Source organism: Ceratotherium simum, chromosome 18, assembly GCF_057802395.1.
Source record: "Ceratotherium simum simum isolate JZ-2026a chromosome 18, ASM5780239v1, whole genome shotgun sequence".
NCBI lineage: Eukaryota > Metazoa > Chordata > Mammalia > Perissodactyla > Rhinocerotidae > Ceratotherium > Ceratotherium simum.
In genome coordinates, this window is record NC_141917.1 from 55,713,039 (window position 1) to 55,724,077 (window position 11,039).

At 59.6% G+C, this 11,039-nt stretch overlaps 1 protein-coding gene across 2 annotated transcripts; it reads left to right on the forward strand.

Annotated features, from left to right (window-relative positions):
- The first annotated feature begins 1,355 nt into the window (after positions 1–1,355).
- GMIP (GEM interacting protein) lies at positions 1,356–10,902 on the forward strand. 2 transcript variants are annotated; one of them, XM_087443409.1, is made up of 21 exons: positions 1,356–1,463; positions 2,408–2,492; positions 2,983–3,058; positions 3,171–3,228; positions 3,535–3,660; positions 3,744–3,808; positions 3,906–4,013; positions 4,465–4,545; positions 4,622–4,792; positions 4,878–5,015; positions 5,391–5,587; positions 5,907–6,013; positions 6,087–6,176; positions 6,541–6,618; positions 6,686–6,840; positions 7,058–7,246; positions 7,342–7,479; positions 7,573–7,769; positions 8,097–8,484; positions 9,885–9,951; positions 10,087–10,902. In XM_087443409.1, exons 1-21 carry the CDS (start codon positions 1,445–1,447, stop codon positions 10,452–10,454), a joined length of 2,901 nt encoding a protein of 966 aa, XP_087299535.1. In that variant the 5' UTR covers positions 1,356–1,444; the 3' UTR covers positions 10,455–10,902. The 2 variants fall into 2 exon arrangements, with proteins under 2 accessions (XP_087299535.1, XP_087299536.1); XM_087443410.1 differs by lacking the exon at positions 1,356–1,463 and adding an exon at positions 1,470–1,871.
- Positions 10,903–11,039: the final 137 nt, after the last annotated feature.

An 11,039-nucleotide genomic window follows, 5' to 3' on the forward strand; every position in this document is an offset into this window, starting at 1 on the left:
GTCTTAGGATCAATGGCATTTTTCCTTTTTTAATAATACACAAAATAAAAGCATGTTTTCCTCTCGTGGTGTCTTAGATGAGAGGGAGTTCAGTCCGCATCATTACAAATACTCTGGTCACACTCATTGGGGTCCTGCACCCCATCACCATCTCATGTCACAGCCAGGCTTTGACCTGGCAACCTGGCTGGGGCCTAGTACTGACACTGTCCTTCCTTTCAAAGGGCTGTCACTCACAACTCAAGAATCGCAGAGTAGGCAGCATGAGAGCTGAGAGTCGCTGGCAGTGGGAGATCTGCCTTCTTGACAGCCAAAAACTAGGAAGCAAAGTTATAAACATGCAGTCTTTATTTCTAGCCAGAAATTCCACTGAGTGCAGGGTGTGGGTACATTTTTATAACTTTGACAAGCTGCATGTGACAACCTCAGACCAGAGGGCCTGGGCCCAGGCTTCTGGACACCCTCTCCTGCCCTGCCAATGCTCCCTGGGGGTTTCTCAACCATTTCCTACCCTTGCCCCTTGGTCATCAGCAGCCCACCCTGTCCCGCTTCCCCATTGGGCGGGGTGTGGCCCACAACCCAAGAAAAGTCCTGGGAGCCTAAGCGGTGAAGGGGCCAGGACCAGCCAAGTCTGGAGGGGTAGAGGTGCCAGACCCCACCTTGCATGCGGGCTGCTGTGGTCATGTGGAACCCTTGAGACAATTTCAGGTGACCCCTAGGGGAGCACTCTGGACTTGGGGTTTGCTGGGGATGATTCTTGGGGGACTTAGGGCAGGTGTCTCTGCCCTGTAGGTGAGAGGGGCACTAGGGGCACTTCTGGCTGTGCTGTAATCAGGACCTCAAGAGCATGATCCAGCTTTGAGGGTCACTGGGGGTCCCCCAGTCCAGGGGTCTTCAGCCCAGAGCGATAGGGAACTTCAGATACAGCTGGAATTGGGCAGGACATCAGTCCTCCACCAGGGGGCTCCATGGCCACAGTCGGGTTGGGATGGGTGAGGGGTCCAAGAGATCCCCGGGAACCGGCATCACTGGGTGGTAGGGTGGAAGGTTCGGGAACAGGCTCGCGGAGCCAGGCAGACTGTATAGGGTCACTGCGGGAGGAGTGTGCTGGAGCTCTGGGGCCGCGCAAAGCTCTGGGTAAGTGAAGCTTGGCCTGGATGGAGTCTTGGGGTATCCAGGTCCAGCGTGGATGGCATCTCCCGCAGCTCGAGGAGGAGGCGTGGTCCTCCCTTCCGGGCCCTGGGGGCAGGGCAGACCGACAGAGGCGTGGCCAAGGGCGGGGCCTCCGTGGAGGGGCGTGGTCTGCTGCGGGGCTTGGCCTCCGCTGGGCGGGGCGACGCGGAACCCGGGCGGCGGCCGCCGCGGCAGGAAATCGGGGCTGGGCCCCGGCGGCGCGCGATCCCATCCCAGCCCCGTCCCCGCCGAGCGATCCCCGGGCCGGGTCATGGACGCAGCAGAGCCGGGTAGGCGGTCCGGGATACGAGATCCGAGAGGGGCCTCCCCCGACCGTACCCCGCTTCCTACATTGAGGGGTCCTGCCTGCCTCTCTCCAGAGAGCCGGGAGAGGAGTTCCTGAATGGAGAGGAGGCGGAGATCCTCCATTGTGGGGACCCCCAAGCCGAGAGGGGCCCGGGGCACCAGTCCCTGATCCCTCCCCCTTTGGAGTCTTCACCCCGGATGCCTGGGGGAGGGGGCCCAGGAAGGGGAAGTGGCCGCTTCTGCTTCTGATATTTGTGATGGGGGCAGGGTGTCAGGACCGCTGATGGAGAGGGCGATGCGGCAGGATCCCCACCCGGCGCCTCCATAGCCCGGGGAGGGGTCAGTGCTGATCTGGGCCCCCTAGAAGGGGGCTGCGGCAGAAATGTGGCAAGGTCCGACTTGTGTTTCCGGCTGTCTTTGTGTCTCCGCTGTGCATGTTGAGTATCATTCGGTCTTTATGTCCCTCGTGGTTTCAGTCTGCCCTGTGTGCTTCTGCCGCAGGCTCTGCGCCGGTCTGTCCCACGTGTATTTCCATCTGTCTGGCCTGAGGTCTATGTGGTTCCATTGTCAAGCCGGCTCTCTCCCCGAAGACAGTGTGGCTGCATCTGGGGCATCTCTGTTTTGTCGCTTTGCATCTACTGTGTGTGGGTGTCTCTGCTCCTCGGAGCAGCTGTCTCTGTGTTGGGTTGTGCCTGAGTCTATCTGCTTGCCCTGAGTCGGCCCCACCCAAGCCCACGCTCCCTCCATTCTGGCTCAGACACTCGTCCCCATCCTGCATTCCCCACTGGCCATGGTGCCAGAACACTCTCTCTCTCTCCCCACTCTTTCTGTCTCTCTCTCTCCCCACCCTTCAAACAACCCGGCTGAGGTGAGGTGCTGTGGGTGGAGGGAGGCTTTGGTTGGCCCATGTGACACTCCACTCCCCCAGGGCTACCCCCGGCTCCCGAGAGCAGGAAGAGGTACAGTGACATCTTCCGGAGCCTGGACAACCTTGAGATCTCCCTGGGGAATGTGTGAGTGTGAGCCTGGGTCACTCCCAAATCCTGCTAGGATACCCCAAATCCCTAACTATTTAGGTGCTTGAAAGCCCCACTAGGAACCTGCAACATCTGGATCCACTTACCTAATAACCTGAGAAGTCTAAGATGGGGCCCTCCAAACCACCTGAATAATCCCAAAATTCAACCCTCCAAATCCACTGGAAATCCCTAAAGTGTTCTAGAACCCCCACATATCCTTCTTGTGACCTCAAAACATTTGAGATCCTTATAATCCCACTCTATTAACCCCAAACTTACCCAGCACACTTCAAACTCTCTCTCAAGTCCCATAAAAAAAACTCACCTGCTTCCCCCCCAAAACCCCATCCCTCAAACCTCCAGACACAAGAAATGTCTCAGAGGTGATATCCAGGACCATCCCCCAAGCTGCCCTGGGGTCCCCAGCACCCCTGAGTGGGACAGATTGGGTGGAAAGTGGCATTCTGACACCCTTACCTCCCAGGACCTTTGAGATGCTGGCTGGAGACCCTGCACTTTCAGGAGACCAAGAGCCTGACAAGACCCCCACAGCCACTGTGGTGAGGGGCAGGGCCAAGGGGCAGGGAGGAGGGAGCCTCCAAGAGGAGGGGCTCTAGGGAGGTAGGGCCCCTGCACTGCTTGCTCCTGAACTGCTGTCTCCCTCCCCCTCAGACCAGTGAAACCTGCCGTTCCAGTGGCCCCTCCCCAGAGGGTCCTGCACCCCTCACAGGTAGGGTGAGGCCAGAGGGGTGGGGGCAGAAAGGAGTCCTTCCCACAACCAGTCATCACCGACTGCCTGTTCTGTGTGCTGGGGACACGGCAGTGTACACAACGGATCTGAGTCCCTGCCCTCAGGGAGCCCCCGGTCTGGGTGGACCATCGTGTAAAATTGCAACCTAGACAAGTGATCCACAAAGTGGTGTTTTGGGGAGCCATAGGGTGTAGAATAGGGGCTGCTGGTCTGGTCTGGGGGCTCAGGAAAGGCTTCCATGGAAGGTCAGGGTTCAGAGGTCAGAGGTCTACCCATCTGCCCCAGGGGAGGAACTGGACTTGCGGCTCATTCGGACCAAGGGGGGTGTGGATGCAGCCCTGGAGTATGCCAAGACCTGGAGCCGCTACGCCAAAGAGCTGCTGGCCTGGACCGAGAAGAGAGCCAGCCACGGTGAGGTCCCCATATTCCCGGCCCCAGGCCCCAGGCGGTACCCACACCCTGGCTGGACTCAGACCCCTGCTGTTTCCCCCCAGAGCTGGAGTTTGCCAAAAGCATCATGAAGATCGCTGAGGCTGGCAAGGTGTCAATCCACCAGCAGGTAGCCATGACCAGACCCCCCAGAGCCCAAGCCCTCCAGTACCCCAGCCAGGCCCCTGTAGATCCTCAGCAACCTCCAACACTCCCTTCCTCCGCAGAGCCACATGCCGCTGCAGTACGTCTACACCCTGTTTCTGGAGCACGACCTCAGCCTGGGAGCCCTAGCCATGGAGACAGTGGCCCAGCAGAAAAGAGACTACTATCAGGTGAGGGGACTCTGCTGTCCTTCATGCATCATTCCATTCACAACCACCCAGGAGGAAGACAATGACCATCAGCAGGGCCATTTTGCTGATGAGGAAGCTGAGGCCCAGGGATGCTGAGGAACTTGCCCAAGATTACCCAGCAGAGATTCAAACCAGGCTTCCTGTGCGATTGCAAAACCGTGCTTTTGTTTGTTTGCCGCGTGGGGTGGCAAGGTGCTGAGTGTTCCCAGGAAGAGAGCTTTGGCATCTCTGAGTCCCAGTGGAAAGGATGAAGTGACCACTGAGACTCTCTGTGGGGACACCAGGGTGGGAAAGAGCAGGTCTGGGTGAAAAGACCCCAGGGGAGAGTGCAGACCCAGAAAAGGGTTCAGAGGATGTAAGGCACGTGGCGACGGGGAAAGGAAGGACCAGGTGGCCCTGAGGCAGCATCTCCATCCCCCATCTTTGCCAGCCCCTGGCCGCCAAACGGACTGAGATTGAGAAGTGGCGGAAGGAGTTCAAGGAGCAGTGGATGAAAGAGCAGAAGCGGATGGTGAGGCCGGGCAGGTGGAGAGCGGGCTGGGGTAGGAGAGGAAGGGACGCTTATCGCGTCCCTCCGCCGCCCCCAGAACGAGGCGATGCAGGCGCTGCGGAGGGCCCAGCTCCAGTACGTGCAGCGCAGCGAGGATCTGAGGGTGCGCTCCCAGGCGTCCCCCGAGGACCCGGCCCCCCAGGCCTCGCTGGGACCCAGCAAGCAGCAGGAGCGGCGGCGGCGCTCGCGAGAGGAGGCCCAGGCCAAGGTAGAGATCTCGCCCGTACCCCCCAGCGCTTTAGTGCTGCCCACCGTGCTCTCTCCCACACGCGCCCCGGCCTCGGTTTCCCCAGGCGCAGGAGGCGGAGGCGCTGTACCAGGCCTGCGTCCGCGAGGCCAACGCGCGGCAGCAGGACCTGGAGACCGCCAAGCAGCGGATCGTGTCGCACGTGCGCAAGCTGGTGCTGCAGGGGGACGAAGTGCTGAGGCGGGTGAGACTCTTCCCCGCGGTCGACCCCCCGCTGAGTGCCCCCTGCCCCTAAACCGCCCCCAGGGCACCAGAACTCGCCCCATCTCCCTAGACAGCCAGTTCCCGCCCCCGACTTCTCCTCCGCCTCGGCTCCACTCTCTTGGGGTCCTGCCCCTGGGATGACTCGGCCCGGCTCCCACCATGCCGCCGCCACCCAGGCCAATTGCCCACGCCCACTGCCCAGCCCCACCCCCACCCCCAAACCCTGACCACGCTCTTGTCTCTCAGGGTCAGGCCCTCCTCCGACACCCCCCCACCCCACCCCCGCGCCGGGCTCTGGCCCCGCTCCAGGCCCCTGGGACCCACCCCTCTCTCATGCGCTGTCTCCGCCCCGCAGGTGACCCTGGGGTTGTTTGGGCTGCGGCGGAATCAGGCGGAGCATGGCCCCCGGGCCTTTGCCGCCCTGGCCGAGTGCTGCGTGCCCTTCGAGCCTGGCCAGCGCTACCAGGAGTTCGTGCGGGCCCTGCAGCCCGAGGCCCCACCGCCCCCGCCGCCAGCCTTCTCTTTCCAGGAGTTCGTGCCTGCCGGGCACAGGTGGGCCCCTGGGAGCAGGGTGGGAAGGAGCCCAGGAGACGTGGTGCCAGGCTGTTGGCACAGTGGGGCTGAGTCCTCAGGGTGAGAGAACTCAAAGCCTTGATACTTGGGATTTAATACCCAAGGCTCTCATCCTGAGGGAGTCGTCCCAGTCCTGGGAGAGTCAGGACTTTGGGATCAGCACACCAGGGCCTGATGCTCACCAGCATCAGTGCTTGCAGACCCAACTATTTGGAGTGGGGTCCCAGACGGGATACCTGGGCGCCGTCACCCCTGGCCGGTTTCCTGGTTATCAGAGCCCTCAAACTTCTCCTTTCAGCTCCCCTATGGACACAAGAAAGAAGCTGTCTGGCCCCCCACATCCGCGGCTGGACGAGAGCGCGGCTGAGCCAGGCCCTTGGGAGGACGCAGGCACAGGCTGGCAGGGTGAGTGCAGCGAGGGATGGGCGGGAGTGGTGCCCAGGCAGGGGGTCATCCTAATTCACCTGTCCCTTCCTAGGGACTCCGGGCCCCACGCCAGGCAGTGACGTGGACAGCGTGGGTGGTGGCAGCGAGTCTCGGTCCCTGGATTCTCCTACTTCCAGCCCAGGTGGGCCCAGGACCTCGCCCTGACTCCCTCTCAACCTCTGACCATCCTCCAGCCCCCCCCCCACCCCCCGTCAGCCTCTGACCCTCAATCTCTAGTCTAGCCTTTGACTTCTGACCTACCCCACACCCCTGACCTATTTCCTCAACCTCTGACTCATTCTCTTGATCCACCTTCTGAACCAACCCCCCCAGGTTGCTGACCCATTCTCTAACCCCTAATCTCTGACCTGTCAGACCTCCTTCTTGACCTCTGACCCTTTCCCCAAGGTCATCTGTGGGTGGTGCTGGAAGGCCTGAAAATTGGGAATGTCTCCTTAGCCTTGGAGCCTCCCCATGTGACCCCTGACCTCTGTGACCCTCTGCAGGCCGTGGCACAAGGCGGCTGGTGAAGGTCTCATCCACAGGCACTGAGTCCTCAGACGACTTTGAGGAGCGAGATCCTGGTGAGGCTAGAAGCAGGTAGGGCAGGGTGGGGTGGACCAGGCACCCCCTGACCCTGTGTTCCCACAGACCTGGGAGATGGGCTGGAGAACGGGCCAGGCAGCCCCTTCAGGAAGTGGACACTGTCCAGCGCAGCCCAGACCCACCGGCTGCGACGGCTGCGGGGCCCAGCCAAGTGCCGAGAGTGCGAGGCCTTCATGGTCAGCGGGACTGAGTGTGAGGAGGTATGGCCAGAGCTGATGACCCAATGACCTCAGCTGACCCTCAATGACCTCCCTGAGCCCAGGCACCTCCCTGACCTGAGATCCCCATGACCTTCCTGCCCCTGGGGCCTGCTCTGATCTGATAATCTCCTATGAGCCCCTAGTCCCCTGAGGATCCCTATGACCTCTTCCCTGATGACCCCTGGTGACCTCTCTGACCCTGTGACCTTCCCCCTAGTGCTTTCTCACCTGCCACAAGCGCTGCCTTGAGACTCTGCTGATCCTCTGTGGACACAGGCGGCTCCCAGCCCGGACCCCCCTCTTTGGGGTTGACTTCTTGCAGCTGCCCAGAGACTTCCCGGAGGAGGTGCCCTTTGTGATCACCAGGTGCACGGCTGAGATAGAACAGCGCGCCCTGGGTGTGCAGGTGCTGCCTTGGCCTTTGACCATCCCCAGTAGTGACTGGCCCTCCTGATGGCCAGATTGCGAGCCAGGTGTCCATTTCCCACCCCTGCCCTACAGGGCCTTTATCGAGTCAGCGGGTCTCGGGTCCGAGTGGAGCGGCTGTGCCAGGCTTTAGAGAACGGCCGAGCGTTGGTGGACCTCTCGGGGAACTCGCCTCACGACATCTCGAGTGTCCTTAAGCGATTCCTCCAGGAGGTGGGTGCACAGGGGGCAGGGGCTGGGCGGGCTCAGGCTGAGGACCCTCCGCAGCCCACCCACACCCGTGTCCCCCCACCATTCCACCCCCAGCTCACTGACCCCGTGGTCCCCTTCCACCTCTACGACGCCTTCATCTCTCTGGCTAAGACCCTGCATGCAGACCCTGGGCTCGACCCCGGGACCCCCAGCCCCAGCCCTGAGGTTATCCGCTCGCTGAAGACCCTCTTGGTGCAGCTGCCTGACTCTAACTACAACACCCTGCGGCACCTGGTGGCCCATCTGTTCAGGTGTGCACTGTCCTTGACCGTGAAATGTGACTTCTGACCTGAGGCACAGATCTGTGACCCATTCCCCAGACCTGTTACTACTGACCCCTGGGACTGACCTGACACTGACCTCTGACCTTTGCATGTGTTTTCTGAGCTCTGAAGCTTAACACATGACTCCTGACTTTGGGTGCTGACCCCTGACCTCCATCGCCAGGCATGTAGTTGCTGGTCTCAAACAATGACCAGGACTTGGGCAAGTTGCCACTAGCCTGGCCTGCAGGTCCTACTCGATGACCAGTGACTGTGCACTCCATGCCCTGACCCTTCTCCTCACACTGTCCCCAGGGTGGCTGCACAGTTCGAGGAAAACAAGATGTCTGCCAACAACCTAGGCATTGTGTTTGGGCCGACGCTGCTGCGGCCGCCGGATGGTCCAGGAGTAGTGGGGGCCGGCCCTGTCACCTGCCTGCTGGACTCTGGGCACCAGGCCCAGCTTGTGGAGCTCCTCATTGTGCACTACGAGCAGATCTTCGGGATGGATGAGCTCCCCCTGGCAACTGAACCCCCACCCCAAGACCCCAGCCCAGCCCCTGGGCCCCTCACAACCAGCCCCCAGCTGCCACCCCTACACCTTGCCCTGAACCCCCTGCCCCTAGCCCTCACCTCAGACCCTGCCGCAGAGCCTGAGTCCCATGGTGCCCTGGAGAAGCATCCGGAGGCCATACCCCCTGAGGTAGGAACCTGCTAGGTCTACTGACACGGGGAGAGCCTTCTCTCCATTTAATCCTCTCACTTTCTCCTGTCTGCCTTCCTTCCTCTCGCTTTAAAAATTTTTCTTTCATTCCCTGCCTCCCTCCCTTCCTTATTTACCCTGTGCTCGTTCTGGAAGGAAAAGTGAGAAATGGAGTGGTGGGTAATAATGAAGTAACAGCAGGGTGCAGCCCTGCAGAGGTAACAATGTGGGTGACAGTGCATTCCTTCAACGGAATATTTATTGAACACCTACCATGTACCAAGCATTGTTCTAGGCATTACAGATCCATCAGTGAACAGAATATTCAAAGACCCCATCTTCTTGGTGCCTGCATTCTAGTGGGAAAGAAACCAACAATAAACAGGAAATATGATACAGAGTCAATTACATAGGATGTTACAAGGTGACGAGAACTATGGAAAAAAGGAAGAGTAGTATAAGTTAAGCGACCTCGAGGGCACCAAGGTGAGAGATGGAGGACAGTCTATAGCAGTAAATGGGATGGTGTGGGTGAGTCTTATGGAGGAGATGGGTTTGAGCAAAGACTGGAAGGATGTAAGGGAGCAGGAAGCCTGGCAGAATTCAGGGGAAGGGTGTTCCTGGCAAAAGGAAAAGCCAGTGCAAAAGCCCTGAGGTGGGAACATGCCTGGTGCATTCAGGGCACAGCCCCGCACTGTAATAAACCAGTGAGGGGAAGGTGGTTGGAAGTGAGGCCAAAGAGGGGTCTGCAGCTGCCATTGTCTGCGCGCCTACTATGCACGGGCGCTTTATAGGCTTCCTGTCCTCCTCACCACAGCCCTGAAAGGTACTGTTAGTGAAAATCACGTACAATGAGACTACCAAGGGGGCTTTGCCATCCCTCAGATTCTGCTACACCCACCATCCTGAGAGGGCAGACCTCCCCCACAGCAGCCCAGAGCTGGGGAAGGGGCACTGGTGAGCTGTGGGACTCTGAGAACTGGAATGGCTCAGAAAGTGCTCAGGACAGTGTCTGACACTTACAAAGAACTCCAGCTGCTATTAGCATTTAGCTAAAGGAAGAACAGTGAGAACATACAGCTAAAAATCTGGCGAAGGTTGCAGAGAGCAGAGCAGGATGGAGACGGGTGGTTCACCAGGTCCTAATTCGCATATGGCTCAATCACTCCCCTGGCTGGCCCTCTACTGAACAGGAGCATTCCTGCCCTCCCAGAGCCCATAGTTGAGATTAATGACGTTGCTCTGCACAGGGGGACAAGCAGTACACTGTGAAGGGCATTGTCTCTCCCCAGACACCAAAACTGCAAAGGAACTTTTGCATACCAGGGACAAACTCTCCAAGAGTCTCAAAGAACTGGGATTTTATCGTTGGGGTCTTGGTCTTGGGTTTCTCCCCGCAGATTCCAACTCCACAGAGTGCCCAGAGAGAGGAAGTGGCTGAAGACACCAAAGATGAAGGAGAGGAAGGTGAGTGTGTTGGGCAGTAGCCAAGGAATTCTGGGGGTGCCCCTGCCCCCCCAGGGTAGGCTTGGCTGAGAGAGACTCCCGGAGGGATATCCAGAGGACTTAGGTGTGCTCAACATTGACTACCCCATCCCACAGTGCCCAGCCAAGGCCCCGAGGACTCACTTCTGGGGACACAGTCCCGTGGCCACTTCAGCCGCCAGCCAGTGAAGTATCCCCGGGGAGGCGTGCGGCCTGTCACCCACCAACTATCCAGCTTGGCCCTGGTGGCTTCTAAATTGTGCGAGGAGACCCCTGTCACACCCCCAGGGAGCTTGCGGAGGCGGGGGCCTGGCCCTGCCACCGCCTCCCCTGAGGGCAGCCCCTTGCGCCGCACCCCACTGCCCAAGCATTTTGAGATCACCCAGGAGACAGCCCGGCTACTCTCCAAGCTGCCCAGCGAGGCTGTGCCCAAGGCCACCTGCTGCCCGGACCCCCAACCTGAAGAAGTTGAGGACCATCTCTGACCATCCCAGCACTCTGACCAAGGGGCCCAGGACCAAGAAGATGGATGCACTTCTTCCCAGGAGTGCAATGTTGTGGGGGTCTGGAGAGTTCCTATAAGGAAAGACTACACGGCCTGGGGGAGGACTAAAACCCTTTTTGGGGCCATGTACGAGGATACCCCCAACTGGACACAGGTCACTACCAAGCATCAGGCCTACTCAGGTTCAGAGGTCACTCAGGGTCAATACTCAGGGTCAATACAACTCACAGGATCCTTGGGGTCCACCCTAGTCTCTGACCCCTGGAACAGGGGTGCCTTTTGCTACTTTGGTTGTGGCCACTCCCCCACCTCCACCTGCTTCTAGCTGAGCCTAAGTGACCAGCTCTTGGAGGGGGTGGGCAGCCCAGACTCGACATCCTGGTGGTGCCCAGAGTCTGGTGGCCTCTGAATAAACCGTGTGTCCTTTATACCCTTGAATGTCTTTCTTTGACAGGGGAGAGTGACAGGGGAGAGGTCAGTGAGGGCAGCATCTTCTGGCCCCATTTTACCCACCAGAGAAACCAAGGTGCCCTTTCTGTCATCCCCAAACACCCCTGAGCACCTA